This window comes from Pimephales promelas, chromosome 1 (assembly GCF_988280905.1).
Source record: "Pimephales promelas chromosome 1, fPimPro1.hap1.1, whole genome shotgun sequence".
Lineage (NCBI taxonomy): Eukaryota > Metazoa > Chordata > Actinopteri > Cypriniformes > Leuciscidae > Pimephales > Pimephales promelas.
The window spans coordinates 22,764,746-22,788,857 of NC_142769.1; the positions used below are offsets into that span (position 1 = coordinate 22,764,746).

Here is a 24,112-nt window from a genome sequence, read left to right on the forward strand (position 1 = left end):
AGGACCAATTCAAGACTTGAAATGTCAAACTCTACAACATCATTGAAAGTTTTCTCCATTTAAATGCAATTTTGGGGAGCCATGCAATTATTCGCTTTCCCCATCAATGAAGCTATACTGACATGAAAGCATTGCTATGTGAAAAGATCTGTCATAAAATGACATTAGCACATCTACAGAGCAAGGCTTAATGACAATAGGAATGTCTCCTGCTAATGGCACCCTGGTCAGCACTCATTTCAGGCATCTGAGAGGTATACAGTTGAGCTAATGTATTGTAAAATAGCACCTCTTTTGAGTAATAACCTCAAACACATGCTTACGTGCATAATAATACAAATATCTCTTCACAAATCTATCTCTTCCTCTCAGATGCTTTGAAAAACACCTTTTTAAATGACAAAATATGTTTATTTGTTTATGCGTGCATGCGAATGCATATTTTGAAAAATGGAAACAGCTGTTTGGAGATAATTAGGAAGGTAAAGGAGGAATGTTGAGTCTTGTGTCTAGTTCAAGACATCATTCTGGATGTGGAGATCAAAGGAAGCACAGGCATGATGGGATGTCTGTGGAGGATAGTGAGCATTGGCAGCCTAACACCCATTCTGCTCACATCCCACCCATTGGATACTACGCCACTGTCTGTCTAGAAAATACATTGAAATTTTCTTCTCTGTTAATGTAGTCCTTTAAAGGCGCAATAAACTAATCATTACACCAGTAATTTCAATTAACTTGACTGGCATGGGTTTGACTGGTCCCTTTGCCATGTGGTTCCTGCAGGCATATGTGCAGGCATATTGGTGGTGGTTGAGGAGATTCCCCCCTTCCATATGTGAATCGCTTTGAGGTCCCAGAAAAAGCGCTTTATAAATGTAACAAATTATTATTATTAATTATTAGGAATGAAGCTGACTCAGCATCATATGCAAAGTAAGTCATGGTGTGGAATGAATAAGAAGGTATAGCTGGAAAAAAAAGTAAGTGTGCATTCAGTGGAAATCAAGGATGTGCCCTAATTCCATTCTATATTTGCTTTTCGTAGTTGTTATAGCATTTGGGTGTGTTGATGGTCATTGTAGTGTGGAATATAGGAAGCCATTCCCTCCGGACACACAAAAAACATGATTATATATGTATTTCAAAGCATGATCCGCCTGTGTTTGGGCACATTCTCTGCCTCATCCTCTTCTTCAGATGCCAGGACTCTTTCACTCTCTCTCATATCACATGGCTGAGGAGGAAAAAACTGGAGCATGCTCCCTCCTGTGGCTTAATTAGTTTTTAAGTTGAGGAAGCAGGTTGAGCTGTGTGTGTGTGCGTGTGTGTGTTATATAAAAGGCTCGTAATTAAAGAGGAGATGTGCAGTTCTCTCGGACCTCTGGGAAAAGTCTGCATGATGGCGGAATTGCAGACAAACATGCTGCAATGTTGCTGTGAATTAGATACAGCCATATAGTGTTAGAGAACTTGGAATAGTGCTCGAGTTTCCATTTTATGTGCAGTGATTGCCAATTTTTTTTTTCTCAGGCAGTAATAGTGTTGTCACGGTACCAAAATTTCAGTATTCGGTACCAATACCAGTTAAAATTCACGGTTCTCGGTACCAATTTCGGTACCAAAGCTTAGTTTAAATCTACATATATTTAAGTGTTTATCACGGTTACAAGTATGGAAACTGTACATTTGTATTATAAACACTTTAGAAAAAGATTAGATAAAATGACCTAAAATAAACAATAGTATACACTAACACATTTTTAAAGTTGTTTGTAAAGTTTTAATCCATTATTTATTTAATGCACAATGAATTAAGTGAACAAACATGAACAATCAGGTGTTTGTAATAAATAACATTTTCAAACATTAATTAATGTTGTAAAAATATATTGTTCACTCAATGTGTTGATAACTAAGTAATGTTGATGAATGGTATCTTTGTAGCATTACCATAAAACATGTTTTATTTGACTTGACTGTCCTTTTATTTAATCTAAAACTGCATTCATATTTAATTTTAAAAAGGCTTTTTAAACCTGCTGAGTTATAAAGGCAAGAATACGCATACTGGCACTGACATTAAATGACAATACTAATACCAGTAGTACTCTGGTGTCGGGTGGATACTACTGTGCTCATGTACTCGTAAAACTACCCCGAAAGCACTTTAGAGGCCGTTCACATGTCGCGCGTGTTTTTTAATTATATTTTTGCGCGTGCTTATTCTTTCCAAAGTGCTTGCTCTCACGCGGCGTCTGTCGTTGCTCTGCAACGCCAACGAGTTTTTATTATGAGCGCGCTTGAATCGCGCCTATATTTGAAATTGCGAATTTGCATGTAATCGGCCTCTTATGGCAACGTGACATTAGCCTAATTCAAAATATTTCCATATGTGGCTCTTTCCTCCTTTCGTTTCAACAAGTGGATTCAGAGAGAGAGAGAGAGAGCCATATCAGCGTTAAAGAGGACGCAACTGTGCACGTTTCAGACATCGCGTCTAGAACAGAACTGGATTAACCTGGTACTCGGTACCTAGAAAAGCTGGTACCGTAACATTTTTTTTTTTTAGTACCGACTTGGTACCGAAGTACCGAGTTTTTTGACAACACTAGGCAGTAAAATGCAAAGTTCTCTTATATATTTATTTACAAAAGAACTAAAAAAACACAAGGAGCACAACATCTAGGAATAGGGAAAACGAGAAGAAAATACAAAGGCAAAACAGCCATGTAGGACAAAACACTGGGGTTAAAATACACAAGACAACAAGGGGCTGACAAGGGACAGGTGAATTTGATTAGTAGTCAAGGAAAAAAACAAGGGTAAATATGGGAACAAACAAGACAGCACAAACAACAAACGAAAGGAAACAAGAACAAATCACAGGGAAAATAGACAAAAACGGGGAAAAAAAGACAGTCATAACAATTTGACAATTGGTTTAGTAATAGGTTAATGCTAATAAGTGAACACATTGGTGTTCATTGTTTTGTTCATAATACATAAAATAATGTAAATGTATCAATGCGTATTAATGTGTATTAATATACAGCAGTACAATATAAAATATACATTTTTAATTTTAATCTTTTTAGAATTCTCTTCTACTCACCAAGACAATTTATCTGATCAAAAATAAAGTATAAACAATAATGAGAAAAGTGAAATGTAATGTATTTTAAAGTGTAATTTATTTATGTGATGGCAAGGCTGAATTTTAGCTTATAGGTGCACCTCGTTTTCTTAAAAAAGTAAAATATTGCTTTAAAGGTGCTCTATGTATTTTTAGCGGCCTCTATCGGTGAGGTTTCAGATTGCAACCGATTTTTACAAGAGTGCTTGTGCTTTTGCCCATGCTCGAAAAACAAGAGCAAGCTCTCATGGTACACGACGGCCACACTGAGACTTTCAACACACCGGAGAAAGCATGCTGGAAACTCTTGTAAACTACCACTGCAACGTAATAGGAGACTTTTATCAGTTTGCCGTTGAACTAATGCTCCATGCATAAGGCATTTCACTATTCGTGGATCTTTTACAATCAGCACTGTCAACATAGGTGAATGTATAATATGAGAACGAAAATGGTTAATTAACTAGACTGAACAATTTTAGTAACAGTAAGATCGTAGTAAATAAGTAACATTACTGTACTGAACATGTCTGGAAATATGTATTTTAAACATTATGACAGTAGTGGGATTAGTAGACAGTAGATCTAGTACATGAAAAAAGTTACATCCTAAAGCACCTACTTTTTGTTATTCTGGAACAGTCTTTTGTATTCAGTTCACGTCTCATATATGTTGTAGTTTACCTTGCTATTTCATAACAGTTTACCATTATTTCAGCATATCTGAAAATTTGTAATTTATCAGAATAAAATTAGCGGAGGTCTCTCAATAATTCAAATGCTCTACCGATGTTGATCCGTTTTTCGTCCTAAGTCGATCTGATTCACGTTTGGCCTGACGAGCTTCAGCAGATAAATTTTTGTTTTGTTTTGTATTTTATATTTATGTGGAGTTTGTGTTGTGTGTTGTGCTGGAGGCAGGTCGTTTTTTGGTGTTATCGGACTCATGTCGTTAGCTGTAGTGCCGTCGCATAGACTGTATATAAAAAGGAGAGAGGCGCGGGAGCGCGCATGCACGTCACATCCGATGGATTTCACAGAAAATCCGACCCGGAGACTTCACATAGAAATAGGAATACTGGCCTTCAGAGGTAATAGCAAAACCTGACAAGTGGATCCTTGTTATGTGTGATTATAACCCCTTCACACACAGGCAATAAAAAAAGGATTCATTTTAGAAGAAAAGTTACATATCACACCTTTAAACTTTGTTTTTCTTATTCAGTTTTAGTATTTGATATCTAGACTGTGTCACTATTTACATTCAGATTTGAGTGTGCATAAAGTTCGGCGTGGTTCTTACTCTCACTTGTCTTCCTAATATTCTGTCTTATAAGGATTCGGTTAGTTGAAATGAGAAGAAACTTTGCTGTTTGTTTACTCAAGGTCCCTTTCACATCTTAGATGCATCTCATTCCCACTTCCCCCATTTGGTCTCTCTCACTTTCTTCCTGCTTCCTCAGGGGACTTGTCCTGTTTTCTAGTCTTTCCCTCTCCATTCATCATCTGCTGTGTGATAGGGGGAGTGAACCTCTTTTAATTAGCTGATTAATAATGAATGGGGCCGCTCAGAGTCCCCTCTTGCCCCAGTGTGGTGCTGCTCTGTGGGGGAAGATGAAGCGGATGTTTTGCCTCAGACGGCCTCTTACAGGCGGATGTCGGACTTCTATATTTTTTGTAAGAGTTGCAATATACTTTTCTTCGTAAAAACATTGATAGGCTCTTTAAAAAAAACAATGTCATGATCATGTTGTGATGTTGATGCTATAATCACTACAATATTATAAGAATAATAGGCTGCAAATGTAATTTTATTTGTTTAGCAAGGTATTTTTTTTTCTCTCTCACTCTCTTCAATTCCTCTCTGTCATGCTTTGCTGCCTACACTCTAAAAAATAAAGGTGCCAGGAAGAACCAAAAAGGGGGTTTCGCAGTGATGCCATAGATGAACCTTTTTTGGTTCCCCAAAGAACCTTTCACTGAAAGGTTCCTTGAAGAACCTATTTTTTTCTTAGTGCCACAAAGAACCTTTTTCAGTACTGCAAAGAACCCTTCTCAAAGGTTCTTTAAAGAACCTATAACCAGATTAATCAATCTGATCAACACTTTGAGAGTTCAAAATGAAGAGCTCCTGGCTATTCGGTGTACAAACTGAACAAAGAAAAAGTCTGTGTATAGAAAAAATCTGTGCACTGACTTGTTGGCCTACCTGAACTGTAATGGGGACTCGAACCCATTTTAAATTGTCTCAGTCTTAATACTATACTAATTATTATTATTATTATTTGTGTTAGTGATAGCCCTATATTGTAAAAAAAAAAAAAAAAAATTCACCGAAAAATTAAATTTGATTTGTCCAAATTTCTATATGCACGTGAGCATGTACTGATTTATTGTATTTCGACGGAAACTGCAGTCAAGCTTTTATTTTGGCGGAAAAACAAGTTTACAAACTCATTTCATTCAGATCTAGTAAAAAAAAAAAAAAATGCTGTAATCATCAACTATGCAAAATGTGAAAATGCGTTGCCATAAATAAATGTGGGAAACACAAATTTACTCCAACAATATGAGGTCACATGAGATTGTGAAGAACCATTTTATAATCTGAAGTACCTCTTGGTGCTACAAAGAACCTTTAGTGCAATGGAAAGGTTCCTTGGATGTTAAAGTTTCTTCATGGAACCATATGACCCAACAAAGCACCTTTGAAGAACCTTTATTTTTAAGAGTAAATGAGGTTTTTTGCTCCGGGAGACTGAAACTGATTTGTATTATCACTGAGAGAGTATTGTTCCTCACAAAAAAAGAATGTGCCATTACTTTCAGCGGGGGTTTAGAAATATATTTTTTTAATTTTTAAAGCGGTTGTACACCTTAAAAATAAATGTAAAAAAAATCTAATCTTGCACTTACTCTCATTTTGTCTCTTTTGAAAAACTAAATTAGACAATTTTAACCATGTAATGGTCATTTCTGTCAGGACCACTATCGTCAAATATGATTGACTGTTAGGATTGGCGGTATGTTTCTGTTCTGGGCTAGATTTCTGTTAGATCCTGTGCATCCATGCAGCCTAGCATGGATAAGAGCAGGGAGAACAGCAATAACCCTCCTTAGGGTAAACACAACAGAACCAACATGAATGTTTTGCAGATGTCATTAACTCATTTTAATGTACAACATAATTAGAGAATTTAAGTCTGATTCAGGGGGAATCAGAATGCCAAATCCTGACTGACGAGAGAAGGAGCTGGGAATGGAGGAGGGTAATTAGTTCCTGAGAAACGCGATAGCTGCTGATAATACTGAAGAAAGAGCTTATATATGAATACAGTGATAGGTGTCATATTCCCATAGGTAGCCGTGTATCAGCTGAGAGTCAGCTGATGCGAGCTTGACTGACGTGACCTGCCAGAACTGACGCTACGCTTAATTTTCTTTGTCATTAGTTAAAAACAATGTAAAAGCCTTTAAGATTAAAAATCTTAAAAGTAGTCAATATACTCATAAAGTTAAGGTTTTACTCATGCTCATGACGTTCCAAATCTGTATGACTTTCTTGATTCTGTGGAACACAAAATATATTTAGAAAAATGTTGGTATCCAAACAGCTTTAATAACCACTGAATTTTATTTTATGGAAAAAAAAACAATGAGACATTTTACAAAATATATTCTTTTCTATTATACAATAGAACATAAGTCATACAAGTTTGGAATGACCTGAGGGTAGGTAAATGATTTTTGGATGAAATCTCCTGAACGTTTTTTAACGTGCGTTTTGAATCTGTTTCGTAGATGAATTTGTTTTGTGTCTTTCTTAAAGCTCGGAAGTCCCATTTGTTGTACTTGCATGGAAAAAAAAAAAGTTTTCCTTTTGTGTTTCTTCTTGAACTTGGGTGACTTAAAGAACATGACGATCATGAAACTTTCAGTTGATTTATCAGACCGAAGGCCACGCTCATCTTAAAACAGCGCTCTGGGTCTTGCTCTGTCAGCATTCATTGACATTTCTCCAGACAGGCCATCCTAAATAAGAGCAGACACCCATTCTTGAGTAAGAGACTTTGAGTTACATTGTCTGTCCCCTCCCACCCTCCTCTCTTTCTCCATTTTTCAGTCTCTTTCTTTATCTTTCTCTTTGTCTTAAGTGACTCTTTTTTTCACTCCCCCAGTGAGATGAGAGAATCACAGAGAAACCCCTGAACACAGAGGTATTAACTCTGTAACCTCCCTAACCTCATGCCCCTCCACTCCCGCTGAACTAATCTACTACCACCCACTCACACACTCACATACACACCCCAAAGGGACTGGCAAAAGGTTAAGAATATGAGGAAAAATAAGACAGCAGTGTGAACAGGAGATACGTGTATGAGTGAAGGCTGCTTCTGTCTGTTTTTGCAGTCTCAGAGGAATACTCTATACGTGTATGTGCTGCGTATCAGGCAGCTCTGTTCATCTTTCTCCCACATGTGATGCAGTGTGAATACTCATGACGACTCGGCATTCACGTCTCCTCTAATCCTTCCCTTTTCCCTATCTTGTTCCGTGTTCCCGTACCAGAGAGCACCCGTGTGGATCTTATTGATAAACGGATGCAATGGAGGAGAAGAGCAGAGAGGTTGTCTGTGATGCTGGCCTGATGCCCAGGTGCAGATCTGAAAACTGTAGTCTGATTACTTGCAGTAAAACATGCAGCTGCTCTACAGCTCCTGATGGGTTTATATGGAAAGTGTTAGCACTTATACCCGGGTTTTTACCACTTACCATTAATTACAAAATTAAAAAAAAAAAAAAAAAAAAATGGTACTGCTGCCACAGTATAGCCTAAGTCCCCCCCCCCTTCCGGTCGATCACCATGGGACCTTATTTCGGAAAAATATTGTATGGTAGTCAATGGCGAGAGACAACAAATATTTTGATCTCGTTTGAATTGTGCCCTGAATTACACATATGATGTTTGTCAATTTAAAAGATACATTTTCAAGTAAAGAAAGTCACAGTTTGATGTTAAACCATTGAGGTATAAGACTGTGAAAATACGTAATTACAAAACTACGAACCCCAAAGGCGCACATTTTCTCTCAATGAATGAAGCTAACTTTACTGAGGCTAATGTCTGTCATTGTTTCTACAGTCTTACGTTATAATCGTAACGTTATGCCGTCATGCCTGAGTGTTTTGTACCAGACTGCACACACACGAGCAGTGGATCTTACTCGTTGTTTCGGAGATGTAGTTCCTTGAGCGATTTTCACATAAAACTAAATGTTACTCTTCTGTTTTATGACCAACTGCAATGTTTTTGACTTTCAGAATTATCTTTTAAATTGACAAACATCACATGTGTAATTCAGGGCACAGTTCAGATGGAATAAAAAGATAAGTTGTCTCTCGCCATTGACTACCACACATATTTTTTTCCCGAAATAAGGTCCCACGAGCCGGAAGCGGAGAGGTGGGACTTACGCTCTCTATAATGTATATCAAAATCAGTTAAATGTCCAAAACATCATGGTAGAATCATTGTACTTTTTGGTTACTTTTCTCAGTGGCGAAACAGAAAGAAAAGTTTGTTAATTTTCTGAATTAGTAAGAGTGATTGTCTTACGTATTCCATCATCAAATCATCATGAAAATTAATTCACTTATTTAACACTTTAAACCTATCTGCATGATAAATGCGTTGACTAAATTAATAAATCTTTATTACCGCTTTTCATCCTCCTCTGCCACAGTGATCTCGATCGCAATATCCTAAATTTCATCTGAGAAGTAACAAAGACAGTTAATCAATAGCCTATTGGCTGTAACAGCTTCAGCGGGGTGACATGATTGGCTGAGTTTGAGGAAGGAGGAGTGACAGCCAGCTGTCATAATAGTAAATAAGAAAGGAAAGCAGAGGAGGTCAATAGCTCTTCAGCTGAAATAAGTGAATGCCGTTAATATCCCTCTCAGAGTCCTCAATAATGCCACACAAATGTGCATAATTAGTTTAGCGGCATGTAGCATGTTGGAAATCATTAAAAATGGTCTTGTTTATATTTTTGAAGTGCATTGGCGTTCACTTAAAAGAGGTAGTTTTTCCAAAATGGATAATGAACACAAAAAAATCTTTTTTTTCCTCCATAGAGGGAACATCACAGCACAGCAAATGTCTTTGCTGATATGTACAAATCAACTGGAACATTCATCAAAATACCTTGTTATAAGCAATATGTTAACAGTGAATTTTGACAAAAAAAATAAATAAAAAAATCGTTTCATGATCGTCACGTTGATTGTTGAATGCAAAACAGATGCTTGTCTGTGTAGAACTGTGGCTAATTCTGGCATTGCTGTGGCTTTTGTACAATAACTGAACCATTGCTTTCTCTCCACCTTGCTCCTCTATTGTCTTTATCTAAACCGGACAGATCCATTGTGGGGGCTCCTTTATCTGTAATGAATTAAGAGGAGGGGGGATCAAAAGGAAGAAAGCAAAGAGAGCAAAGCACAGAGGCGAGTGGGAGTGTGAGAGAGCAAGCAGATGATGTGTTGAGAGGCAGAAATCCCCACGCTTGACTGTTGATATACAGTAGGCAGTGGGGTAATGAGCGAGCCATCACTGGCGCAGCACTCGAATCAGCCAGTGCTTGAGAGAGATGTCAACAGCCTCCTACAATGGTGACCAGTATAATACAACCCCCACTAAACCTCCTTAAAACACTTCTGTATTGCGCTTCACGTGCTTCTGGTTGGCCACTGCCAATTTTACAATTGGGTTTTGGGATTTGGCATTGGGTTCTGCTCTTAGATTTGATTGTTATTAAGAATTGGATTGGGGACAGGAACAATGTAAAAAAAAAAAAAGTCCAATGTTTATTTGTCAGTGTCCACTTCTCTGTGACGTCTTGGTCACTTTCACAGCCCACCAGGAGGCAACAATAACAGATTAGCCTTTGAGGATTTATTTGTCTCTCCCCTTGGCTTTCATTAAAAGCAATAAACACATGCTTAATGTCGTTGGCACGCAGCCCCTTTATTTGAATCGGGCCCAAGATGCTCATGGAGCATGTGCTTCTGGGAGGGGCAGCTGGAGACATGTCTGCTGTCCAATCCATCCCCCTTCCAGGATGTAGAAGCTTTGGGACTGCTTTTGGACATGAGCCTGAAATAAGCCCTGAGACTCATTGATGCCCTGAGAAAGTTCATTGATTTATTTGAAATTGAGTACGCTTGACAACATTGAGTGACTGTCTACTAATCCTTTTTACATAGCAGTGTGTGGTACTATAACAGTCCATTCACTTCACAGTCTCGTTTTGCATCTGTATTTCTCACTAGGGGTTTTCACACTGCGCTTAACCCCGGGTTATCTTGGTTCTAAACACAACTTTTAACCCCGGATAAAGGAATGTTTCACACTTGTAATTTAGAAGCGGGCTTAGCACCCGTTTTTACCTGGGGTTATGAAACTTTTGCCGTGTTAACCCTGCATTGCGGTTACAGACGTGTACAGTGTGAAACAATGCAGTGTTAGAATGTTAACAATTGACCTATGGATAAGCCACGCCCCCTCCACTCACTCGGACAAACAGTCAACATTCGGGGACAGGCGCTATGGCAGCTGTCACAGTAGGAGACATTTCACAGGAGGTAATTGGTGATTTTTGGAGACAGAAAGATTATATATCATCTCGAAGTCTCCTAAAGGGTCTTAACCATGCATTGGAGGGTTATATTAATAATTTTATTATTGAGAAGGTCGATGAAAAGCTCCAGGCAAAAATGTATAGGTCACATTGTAAACGTGATAAACCGCAAATTGTTGCCATCACCGTTTGGTGCTACAGTATTTACATGAATCATTCAACACAACATCGTTAACATTTGTTATCTCGGTTATTTACAGATACGTTAATGAAGCCAAGTGACATGATGTACAACACAGCTAGAAGCTAACGTTAACGTTTTCTAATGTTAGCCTAACGTTACGCTAGAAATTTTAAAGATAACGTTCAAAAACTTTGTTGACTTAACTTAGAACAGATGTAGATATCCTTGTTTAATTTATCCACATTTAGTTGGTGTTGTGGTATTTACTTTATCCAGACATTTATCTTAGTTGAGATGTAGCTTTGTAAAGGGTAAAAAAAAAAAAAAAAAAAACACCGTCGCCCAGCCTGTCGGGAACCTAGTGTCGGAGTTGCATGTACCCCATGCACACTGTTTGACCATTTTAAACTTAAAATGACAAGAAAAACAAATGACTGACTAACTGCAATGCATTTCAATGGAAGCAGAGAATGTCTGAGTGTATTGGGTTAGCTGCGCACTGTGATTGGCTCAATGCGTTTGAGGGCGTGGCTTAGCCATAGGTCAATTGCGTACTCATATTTGCGTCCTTTGGACAGTCACTCAAACACTGAGCATTGTATAAACAGTAAAATCAGTGTTTGAGAGGAAAAATGTAAAATATGACAATTGAGTGAAGAAGACAACGTTTCATTCTTACCTTTATAGTCAGAAATGTCCTTTCAGGATAAACTCGATAGTACAGTCGTCAATACGAGGATGCGTAATGCTAGATAGATCTTTTTGTAAACCGGTCGCATGCTGCATTCATCTAGTCAATGACACTGAAACGGCAAAAAATTAACCCATGGCTTAGGAATGTACAGCGTGAAACCTCAGATTATGAATACCCAGGATTAATAATTGTTTACCCCAGGTAAATTATGAGCAGTGTGTGGAACTTGAAACAAGAAAACCCAGGATTCAGTTTACCCGGTGTTTAAGATGACCTAGGGTTAACTATTTCAGGGTTAACTATTTCAAATGTAAAAAATCCTATTTTGTTCTGAAAAATGAGCATAACCATCAGATAGGATGATAAATCACTTTCACATGAACAATAACCAGAGGTGTATGTATTTAATTAAGATATATTCCCTGGCACATTCATGGTGATCTACAGTACATTTTGAGGTAATCAATTCCTATAGTCAAACAATCTTTTTTTTTTTTTTTTTTTTTTTTTTTACAAAAGTGTTATTATAAGTGTTATTATAAATGTGTTATTTTTTCAGTTAGACTTTAATAAACTTTTAAAAATGGTTATGTATAAATATACAACACATAGACGCATACTGATGGTCACACGTGTGTGTGTGTGTGTGAAAAACGTCCCCATGCATCCTCATCCGACGGAACTCGGAGTGACAACGAAGGGGAACACTAATTACCGTATTAACCCATTAAAACAGGATTAATATGCTATTAAAAAAAAAAAAAAAAAAAAAAAAAACGTTAAAGGAAAAACATGTGTTTCTATTTTTTTCTTTTTTTTAATCAACATTATGCCACAAATGCTGAGCTTAACATTTTGAACTTATACTGAGCCCCTTACATAGCATAAATTACTTTGCCCTCTACAGTTACATTGTTCCTATCAACCTTAAAATGTTATATTTTCTGCAGGCTTGTAGTTGTTCTTTTGTGTAGGGAGCTTTGGTTTAAATGTATCTGCACAAATAAATCATTGTTAGTGTTCTGACAGTGTTGGGATTAACTTTATTTTGCCCCTTCACCACCTTCATGGTGAGTCGCCATTCAGGCCATAATCACTCCTGGCTGCCGTACAGCATGACGGACATGATTCAGTCTGTCTGCCTGAGGGGACTCTTATTATATCTCTGTGTTTGCAGTTAGCAGATGGCATCTCAGATTGTTTCAATGATGCTTGATAAATGCAACAATCTACATTACATGCTCACAAAGAAGAGTCAGGAGAAAGAGAGTGATCCCGAACCCCTCATGGGGTTTGTTCCCCAGTCTCATGTAGCTTCATCCCAAATGGACTGCTATTAAAAGTAACTTTTCACTACTGACATAACCAACTTAATTTCCATACTTTCATATATATATATATATATATTCAGATTCAGATTTTAAGATCATCAATCATCATTTTGACAGGCACAGATGGTACACTGTGAAATTTCCAAATGGCTTCTCTCTAAAAGGCAGTCACCTGGTAAACACACACACACACACACACACACACACACACACACACACACACACACACACACACACACACACGCTTTGTTGGCTGGTCTCCAATGTTCCTGATTTCAGGTTATCTTTTTTTTTTTGGAAGATACATATTTAAAGGCAAAGTGTCAGGTTAAAATTAATTGTGCAGCTTAATATGTTTTGGTAAACTGACATTTTTGATGTGTGGAACATTAATTGAACCGCATGTATTTCAAATATATGTACTGTTTATTTCACCGTTTAATGTTCAAATATGTGGTGTTACCATACTCTACCATGAGCATCATTGAATTCATTTTTAATGCAAAATTGCTCCTTACTGGCAGTTTTTTTGTCTTTATTATAGAATGTTACAAATTTATTTTTACCTACACCACATCAAATCTACATAGATGTCATGTCCTTCACAAATGTGAAGCAGTGAGGAGTATAACTTCCCTTTTCCTTCCAATCATTTTTAAGAATCTTTTCACAGTAATTTACAGTTGCGGCCAAGCTCTTGTCACCAGGGGTGTAATGAGACCCTCATGTGATGATACTGAACTCACAATACAATATTCTTGCGGTACTCAAGACATATGGTAAAAGGTTAACAAAAAATGTACTGTTGATTTAAATGCTAAATTTTATATTACATTGTGGGTTCAAATGAATAGACTTTGACTTGGCGCTTAACCCAAGGACAATGGTGACACTATAATAAAAATATTCATGTTTCTGATGCTGAAAATACAGAATTATTTGATTGCACTCTTGCACTGACTAGATACATTTAAAATAATGCCAGCCACTTTTTACATGTAACATCAGACATTTGCATTATCATATTCCCCCATTGCATTATTATGCATTATAATCAACATTATGTATAGCAGTTTAACGTAGTACTTACACTAAAACTCTGAAAACTATTCTGTGGGGACTATCCACGATACGTATTGTTGCATTTTTGAATTGCGATATATTGTTTCATGTAATATTGTTACACCCCTACTAGTTACAGTAAAAATAATACATTGGCAGAAATAAGTGTCTTTCAGAAGGTTCCAGGTCTTAAATCAGGGGGCTGAAGTGGTGAAAGTGTGTGTGGTGATCTCAAGACCACCAGCTTAGGCAGAAACTATAAAAGGATTAATTGAAGGGTTTTTACAGTGAAGGCGATGAGGAAAAAAAAAAAAAACAAACATAAAAGATAAAGCCTGACTCCTAGGTTTTATGAGCTACTTGCTGTTATTAGAGCAGTTGGTGTTATTGTTTTCAGTGTTTAGCCCTCATTACCGCTGAAGACATTCCTGCTGACCCGCTCTAATCAGCCTTTCAGAGAACACAAGTGCTCATCAGATCCCTGTGATTCACACCTGCCCTTCGTCACTGTCAGACACTTTTGACCGACTGCGTTTAGAGTCAGCATGCAATGGGTTAATGGGGATGTGGAAAGTCAGAGGTTTGAAACATTAGCATATCTTTTTGCAAAGGAAACAAGTGTTCTAATATTACATTGACACATTACTTAAAAAAGGTTGCTGTGTGGGTAGTTGGCAGGGAAGCGGTCATTTTAATAATTTAACATGCTCTTTTTGATAAATTGTTTGTGTGATGTATTGATCCAGGGCCATCGGAGATTTAATTTGTGCTGAATACCTTTAGCTCAAACAGCATGTTGTTCTCAATGCCAAGGTCATGGGTTCGATTCAAATTCAATGATCCAACCTGTAAATATCACGTTCTGATCTGTAATTATGTAGGTCAGTGTTTTTAGAGTTCCAAATAACCAGTTGAACCAAAAGTTGGACATCAGTGGATGCATATCAGGAGTGTTTGCAATTGTGTGTGTGTGTGATGTTCACTAGAACAGATTACTGTAAAAATAGATTGGAGTGTGTGTGTACCGACTGTAAATAACAAATAATATTCTCAAACAGTACATTTTGTTCTGATAAGACATTAATGGTGACTGTAGGTCATTTTAAAAATGAAGTTCTTGTGTTCATAACCAACACTTCATTTACACATTGTTCTCAAAAAGTGGCCAACATTCAAGTTGAATATCACAAGCCATTTACATTCAGACTGCAATACCTTTTTCAGCATTAAGCACAAGTAGCCTTTTATATTTAGCCTCAAACTGACTCCATTTGTTTCAGTCACTGTGTATTGTTTATATATATACATATACTGGAGCCCTGTTCCTGCAACAATAATCCAAAATAGATCTGAGTGGGACTTCTGGGCCTTAGCAAGAGCCGTGGTTATCTATTGCGTTCTCAACTTCACTGACAAATACCACGCTACATGCTCTTTAATAAGAAAAAGAAAAGAGTCCCGGCAAAATAAACGGATCTCAAAGCCTACCGTGGGATTTATTTGTAGGTAGTAGAGAGAGAGAAGTTAAAATAAAGAAGTTTACTGTGTCTTTCTTTTGGGGACGGTGGGGATTACAGAGAAAAAGAGAAGACAGAGACTGTGTGAGTAAAGTAGGTATTGTCTGAGTGTGTTCGTGTGTACATACAGCAAAGACAATCTGACACAGAGTGGTGGTTGATGGGAGAAGCCCTGGTGATTACTGATGCATGTTATTGCTGAAGGTCACCAGCAGGCAATTCACTCTAACTGATGAACTCCCATTTATTGATCTGTTGAGCCCCTGCAGCGGGTGGACGAGGGAAGCCTACGAGAACACATGCTGAGCCTCCGGGGATGCTGTTCCACTTTGCAGCCATGAGAACATGATATCATGCTGATGAGTGTTTGTTAGCTTATCAAAGCTGTGCCATTTCAGTTTACTACTATGTAAAGAGTAAATATAAAGAGAGGGTGGAGTCTTACACTGAAGTAAAATATGACAAGAAAGGCTATTAAAGTGACTTTTCTCTTAAAGTCACCATTGGATTAAAATGGACAATTCTTTTTTTTATGGAATATTACATATTATTTATCTGTGCAGATCTTTTTTTTTTTTTTTTTTTTTTTAGTCATATGCTCTCTAAATCTTTAGTCGGAATAATCTCCCCTCTCTATTAAAAACAACATGTCTTCTCTTAATGTGTTTACTGGTACGAGAGCGGGACAGCCTGTCACTCACATGACATCCCGCCAATAGCAATCAACAATTCCCAAAGGATAAAATCAAGTCCCGTCCTACATTTGTTTTCTTGTTCGAAAAGTTGTTTCACTCGGATATACGCCACACTAGAGAAGAAAAGGTTTTTCATTTAATTAGTAGCATTAATTAGTAGCATATACTGTATATATATATATATATATATATATATATATATACACAATGTAGAGACTACAATATATAACCTATGAATTAATTATAAAATAATTATCGTTTGCAAATAATTTGTAACGACTTCATTAATGTATTTTTGTAATAAAGTGTTACCAAAATGTTCTTTAGAATGGCAATACAAACTGTTATTTTAACTGTTAGGTACTTTGTGGAACCAAAATGTTTTTACAGCAAAGAGTGTATTACTGGTGTTCATATTTGAACAAAGCCTTAGCCACTCGGGCACCTAATTCATCAAGTACCACTTCAACCCATTTAACGCTCTATATTACAGTTTGTTCTTTTTTCATACCATTTTGTTTTCTACTATTCCCATTGCTTGCAGACGTTTTATTCACACACTCCTCCATTGCAACTCAGTAACCTTGCTTTTTTTTTTTTTTTTGGCGTCAAGTTGAGAAATCTCTTATGGGCGAGTGTTGTTTTTCTCTGCAAATGACAAGAACTCTGCTTGTTTACTTGCTTCAGAGACTTGAACGTTGTTGACTCAACGTTGTTGACTGGATTGTGCTAGCCTAACTTTAGCCTTTGATTAGTTGATGTCGGTTTCCATAGTTTCCATTGCACCAACTTATGAGAGAGGTTTGCCATATGTTTTAATGATTAGAAAGTTGAAGAATTTGAATCTGAAGTGCCTTTTGACGTTAGAGCTTCATCATTTTTTTCCAGAGATGTATAGTAACGAAGTAGAACTACTTAAGTACTGTACTTAAGTACTAAAATGCTGTATCTGTACTCTACTAGAGTATTATCTTTTTCTCATACTTCTAATTTTATTTCAGTAGATATTTTCGATGAATTTAATACTTTTACTTCGTTATTTTTTTTAATGTTCTGCTAGTTACTCGTTTCAATTATAAAAATTTTCCGAATCATTCATTGCAAGTTGGCTTTCATGCTGCCTAAATCACACGCCAGTTTTATAGGGTAATGGTATTGACTGACACAGACATTGACAACTAATTCAGGGGTTTTCTTGCAATGGCATTTTTTTGGCGGCTACCAATGCAAATTTGTATCCCACTAAAGTGCCTTATTTGATTGCTAGTTCAAACTTTTGACTGCTTTCTTTAATAATTACAGGACACAATACTTGTACTTTTACTTTTAGTACTCAAGTGAATTTTAAAATAAACTACTTGCAATACTTAAGTACAAAAAAATGTTGAATACTTTAGGACTTCTACTTAAGTGTGGTGCTTAAAGAGCACTTCAACTTCTACTCAAGTCACTTTTTTGATAGAGCACTTGTACTTTTACTCAAGTCCGGGTTTCTAGTACTTTATACATCTCTGTTTTTTTCAGACTAGATGATTTTGATCTCCCTAAATAATTACAAGCCAGGAGAGTGAAGACTTAAACTCTAGTCTCTCATTCACTGATCATGCTAGTCCAAATTTTTGGGATACATCTATTAATTTAAAAAACATAATTCTGGTGCTGAGCATATTTTTAAATTAAACATATTAATTTTAAAATATTATTCCATTTAGGTTTCACAATTTCATGTGGCTTGACTCTTGACTTAACTGAACATTTTTACTTACATTAGGTTTCACATTAGGTTTCTTTTTAGATTTCTTTTTAGGTTTCTTTTTTTTTTTTTTTTTTTTTACATTAGGTTTCTTTTTAGAGGATTGTCTAATATGTCATTGACCTCAGACTGGTTGGTGATGATCTAGTTTATGGACTAGCATCTTTACCAGCAGAATTTTGCAGGTGTTGTTGAAGCTGGTAGATCAAGGAAGTCTTGCTGATTTACATAGTTGAGAAGCCTGGTAGGGACACTAGGACAGAAGTATCTCATGCTGGCCACACAACACGCCATGCTAGTCTTTAAATCAGGTTTGACATTGGCCATCAGAGTTCTTGAGTTTCTTTCTCACTGTGTATGCAAAAACAACATTTTTTTGTATTCAGCTACAGGCTTTTGTCCTCGAAAGTTCTGCCGGTGACTCACAATTGCATTAGCCGCCGTGTGGCATTTTACACATGTCTGTGTCGGTTCATCTCAGCGCAAGGCAATAACGGCAAGATGAAATATTCATCAGGTCCCCGGACACTCTCCGCGGCGCCCTCGAGTCCGGCGTTAGGGTGTAGATTGCGCCCGCGGAGCGTCCTCTCATGTGATACAACATCAATGGAATGTCGTGAAAGTGGCGCAAGATGCCATTTGGGCTTTAACGAGATACATATAAAAGAGATCCAGAGACCTGTCAGGTCTTTATATCCCCTCTGCCCCCTGTGTAAACCTTCAGGGAAATCAACAGTTTGATATGCAGAGCCATGCTGAAAAATGTATGGGGGTAATAAAGGCATGCACAGACATGGCATTTAGCCAAATACGGTTTCTGCCCGTGTCAGCCTTTGAGCGTAGTGACAGTCTTTTATCATTGATATGACAAAAAGCCATTGAGGGGGATTCGATTCTGATCTGGCCTTGTTTGTGTTTATGTATGTTCTCTGACATTTACTTTGCGACATGAAAAGTGCCCCTGGTTGTCACATTATGGATACCAGGGGGCTTTAGAGGGAGAATTCTCATTTTACCGAAATGAAACTCATGCTGGGACCAGCCTTTTATCATCTGAGTGCTTTTTAGGTTGATGTACTTTTTATGCGTGTTGACAGAATTTCTTTTCTTTCTTCTCTCCTTTTACTCTCGCTCCAGGCCTTGTGAAGCTGGGAATCCACTGTGTCACATGTCAGAAAGTTGCCATAAAAATTGTTAACCGGGAGAAACTCAGCGAATCTGTGTTGATGAAGGTAAGATTGTGCTGTTTTTTTAATGTACTTCAAGCCTGTCTCTCTTTGCTGATTTATAATGGAATTGAAAGTTGTCAATTTAAGATGTCTGATTGTACCAAATCTGTCACTTACATTACAATTACAATGTGGTGGGTGAGTTTGAGGATTTACATTTATTTAGACTCACAAAGCTCATTCTGTCACAATGCTATAATAAAATGTATCTTGCTGAAAGGGAAAGCACAATTTCTGTCCTAATTATGCCAAGGTTCTTGCTACAACAACAAAACATGAAGGACTCTTTCGAGTAGAAACAGGCTGATGTCACTGTGCTGCTGAACTGCCGTCAGTGGATTGTTTGAGTATATGAAAGGTTTACCCTGAATTCTTTTACCTATATTCAGTAGTTTGTAAGGAGTGCCAATGAGACACATTGACATGATTTGAATCGTGCACTCCATCTGTGATGCTCTAGTTCTTATGAAAGTGGCACGTCATACATAGCTAAATCAAATGTAAAGTTCCCTCTCTGTGTTTGTTGAAAGCCAAATGTTGGAGAGAAATTCAGATTCAGATCCGTTTATTTTATACCCGTAGGTATATTAGGTTTCAGTTCAGGCTGTTATATATCATAGACAATATAATAGACGACACTATAAAAACAACACTAACCATTAAAACATTGCTGTTCTTATACCGTTTTGTTCACTAAGAATTTTTCCGCCAATAGTATTATCAGAAAAGAGTCAAGTCAAGTATATTTATATAGCGCTATTACAATACAGATTGCATCAAAGCAGCTTCACAGTATCAATCAAAACATAATAACAATATTAATTTCTTAGTAGAAAAACATTCACGTTTGGTAGAGCTGATATCCCCAACTGAGCAAGCCAAAGGCAACAGTGGCAAGGAACCGAAAAACTCCTTCAAGTGACCTATTGGTGTCCTAAACTCTACGGTTACATATACGGTAAAAATGTACTGTATATTAATGTCTCTAAACAGACTTTAAGCGTGAACCTGTGATAAATTCTGATGGCGTTCACATGCGCATTAAGAATTGATTCTATGTGTATTGATTAGTTATAAAAGAATCAGGAAATGCCACAGATGTGGCTGCAAAAATTGGCTTGTTTACACAAATCACACATTTCATGGGGTAATTTGTGACAAGGAAAATATATAAATAGACAATGTCATGCTAATTGATCTCATGTGTTAGGACATATCTCAGGACTGTTGAAAAATTAACTTAATGAATGAATCTTTCTTAAGTCTAATTGTCTTCAATAGAGTGTTTTGTGTTTTTACCGGTTTTTATTATAACATTATCAGAAAGTCAGCCGTTTTCTTTGCTTTACAGAGTGAATAATTGTCAAACTACTACTGTGGTGCAAAAATGACAAGATGTACCATTTTTGCCATTTTGTTTGATAAATTCATGGTGCTTTAACATATAAATTCTGCAGATGACCTCAACTTTTGACCTAATCAACGTGATTTCCTCTCAGTGTTAGATGATTGTTTCCTCATTGTAATTGGATGTGAGATAGCTTTACAGTCTTCCGGTCCACATGCAGTCCCCAGATCCCCCTGCTCACTCATAGGTGTTTGGACTGCGAGGGAAATTGCTTCTCTGCAGGAAATAGACCCAGTCCTTATGGGAGTCTGATTGTGGAGGCATGCTTTTGTGCATCTGATTGTCATAGTTTACTTTCCTCACCAAGCTGTATAATTTCAGAAACAAACAGATGCTCTCTGATCCCAACTTAAATTCAGAGTAAATCCGCCTCCATGACTGATAGTTAGTCGCGTCCTCTGAAGGTCACGTAACCCATTGCGTTGTATCTCCTGCTTATTTTAGCTTCTCTCAGGAGTTGTTGTCATGGCAACCTAACATGATTGGCTTGAGGAAGGAGGTGGGGGAGAAAATGATATGCTTGTAGTAAAATCAGCTTCGGATCTTGCTCACCTCCTTCAATGTATCTGGCTTTTTTGAAAGGTGGGGATCGACACTAGAGGCAAAAGAGCGAAACAACAACCTGCGGTTCTTGCGCACTTCCCAAAGTCATGACTAATCTTCTCTATGGTGTAATTTCCCATGATTCCACCTTGATTCATTGGCTTTAACTAGACTTCATTTCAGTTTAACAAAATTGAATTGTCTCCCAGTCATTTGACTGCATTGTTCCCCCTGGAGTCCATCTTTGCCAAGGAATAAATAAACAATAATGACATTATTAGCATAATTTTAGACAGTCGGCAGGAGTTCACCTGCCATTCTGTTGTTGTTTTTCTTCTTCTCTTTCCTCAGCCTCCAGTGAACCCCTAGTTGTCTGGCATTTGCATAGCATGGAGCCGGTGTGCAGCTGTCAGTGTGTGGAAGAGCATGTGTGTCTGTATGTTGAAAGCAGGGGTTTCGGTACTTCCTGTCAGTGTGTGCTTGCTGGGACATAGTGAAAGTAAGAGAGTGCGTGTGTGTAAGAAGAGCCCAGCTTGAGCGCGTCAGGTTTTATTTGTGTGTGCAGAGTGTCTGTTAGTGTGTGTGTGTGTGTGTGTGTTCATGTCTACTCCCAGGGAGAGGTGGCGTTGTGAGTTAGGTCGTGGCACACACAGAACAGAAGCCTGGCATTTGAGAACATGCTCCTCGCGGAGAACTCCACGGCCCCTGCCTGGCTCCTCCTGAACTAATGAAGTCGTCTCTGACATTTTCAGACATGAAAAGAAAAGCTCTTTGACTTTCTTTGCGGTCACACTAATGAGGGTTATGTCAGGAGGTGACCTCGGCCTACTTTACCTCAGAGAATGTGCCGCAGATGCCTCACAGCCACATTTTCGGTGCACGGTGCACGTTCGTTATATCGCATAGGTGATGTTTCTTAAATAAATGAATTTTAAGAAAAACAGAGCTCTTTAAACACTGGAAAAGCATATTCAATTGTGTTTCCACTCCAGTCTGGTGGCATTTTGTGGAAAAGCTGTATAAAATGCTAAATAGTGTGCTTATCTTTTAGTTTCCCTTGAGGCAGGCCACTCAAAACTATTTATGACAAGCCATGCATTAAACATCAGTCCCTCCTAATGAATGACTGCCTCTTGACACTGCAGGGTGGATCCCAGTAAACATTTCAGAAAGGTATCACTCTTTGGTTTAATCAACTCTTGGGTGGTTAATGGTAAATGGCCCTAGGGATGGTGGGAGTGAAAGTTTCTCTCAGCGTGTGGTGTCGAATCCAGACAGGTCCCGAGGGGAAAGCTAACATTTCTGAAACCAAGCCCAGTGTTGCCCAGGAGACTGGCTGCTGAGGAGAAGGAGGGACATGTTGCACCCCTGCAGAGAAGAGATTACTCAAGCTGTGGATGAGTGCCAGTGTACACAATATGTTATGCAGTGACAGTGGAAAATAACTTAAACTATATATTTAACTTAACTGTATTTTAAAAGAGTTTTTTTTTTTTTATCTCTGAAGCTCTAGCATCACCAACAATTTTCAGTACTTAAAAAAAAAAGAAGAAAAAAGGTATACTTTAGATCAGACATGTTCAATCCTGCTCCTGGATGGCCAATATCCTGAAGAATATAGCTCTAACTTGCCTCAACAAGCCTGCATGGAAGAATCTAGTATGCCTAGTAAGACCTTGATTGGTTGGATTGAACAGTGGATTGACTTGATTGGACACCCTTTCTTTAGATCGTCTCTCTCAACTTTGGACAAATCTTCTACAACTGGTTTATCTCACTTTTTTTTTGTTCCTAACTCTCATATTTGTCTTGGTGTTTGTGGTTTTTTTTTTCTTGAGGTCCTTAAATGCTATAAATTGATAAATCATTGTCATTAATATTATTATTGCTATTACTACATATTATAAATGTATTACATTTTCTACGGACGAGGCAACACATTTTTCAATACATTCTCTCTGATGCCGTATGACAGCCCGTTCTCATCCCAAGGCGCCATGAAACTGACGCTTTTGACCATGCGTCAACATCCGACACACATGGCACTCTTTAGCGCCTCCTAGTGGTCTAACCTAGTGTTGCACGATGCATCGATTCTTCAAATGTATAGCGATGATCACAAAACCTCACAATGCCTAAATTTATGAATGACCGCAGTCCCTCCCTATGGACATCAGTGTTTTTTCTCCTCATGCACGCAGCAAAGAAGCCGCAGCTGTCATGAGACAAACACTACAGCGACACGGCTGCATGCGCGAACACAAGTGATACTGTGGCCACCGGTCAGTAGCGAAGTGGCAGTCCGGAGATTCAGGACTTTTGCCGGTGGGCCGGTAGTGTTTCGAGGCTGCGAGGACCGGCCTGATAGTTACACTTTGCAAGTTCTTAGCACCATTCGGCGGCCTGTACACAATAGTCTCCGCAACGGTGATAGAAGGAAGCGCACATCCGAATGAAGATGAGCCGCAAAAGGCCTTGCAACTGATAGCAGTGAAAAAAAGAGCGCTCCGATTTTAGATTTTAGCACTAGATCTCGTATTTAATAGCGAAATAAATTAATTATCTGCTATTTAACTGGAGATGTTTTATTTATTTTTGTATTAGCTGTACAACTTTCACCCCAACTTTCATAGATAGCATACATAATTTGCAAGCTGCTAAAATAAAGCATACAAAACATCAGCTAAAATGATCTATAGACTATATGATTATAATCAGAGCATTTTTGTCATTGATTTATTTATATTAGGTTATTACAGCATTTAAAAAGCACAGATCTACGTAAAGGGAGTGCATGTGACACGCCCTGTAAGAAATACTTTCCTTTTCAGGAAAAGTATCGAAAAAGTATCAAAATTGCGATTCTTGACTTGGTATCGGCATCGAAACAATTTTGGTATCGTGACAACAGTAGCTACCC

The 24,112-nt window shown here is 37.8% G+C and overlaps 1 protein-coding gene across 6 annotated transcripts in view; it reads left to right on the forward strand.

The window, feature by feature from the left end:
• brsk2b (BR serine/threonine kinase 2b) overlaps nt 1-24,112 on the forward strand; it is a 167,713-nt gene that overhangs the window by 56,105 nt on the left and 87,496 nt on the right. For all 6 annotated transcript variants that reach the window (XM_089129333.1, XM_089129338.1, XM_089129340.1 and 3 more), the window contains exon 2: nt 19,150-19,244. In XM_089129333.1, coding sequence (XP_088985459.1) covers nt 19,150-19,244 — 95 coding nt within the window. The remainder of the gene's footprint in view (nt 1-19,149; nt 19,245-24,112) is intronic.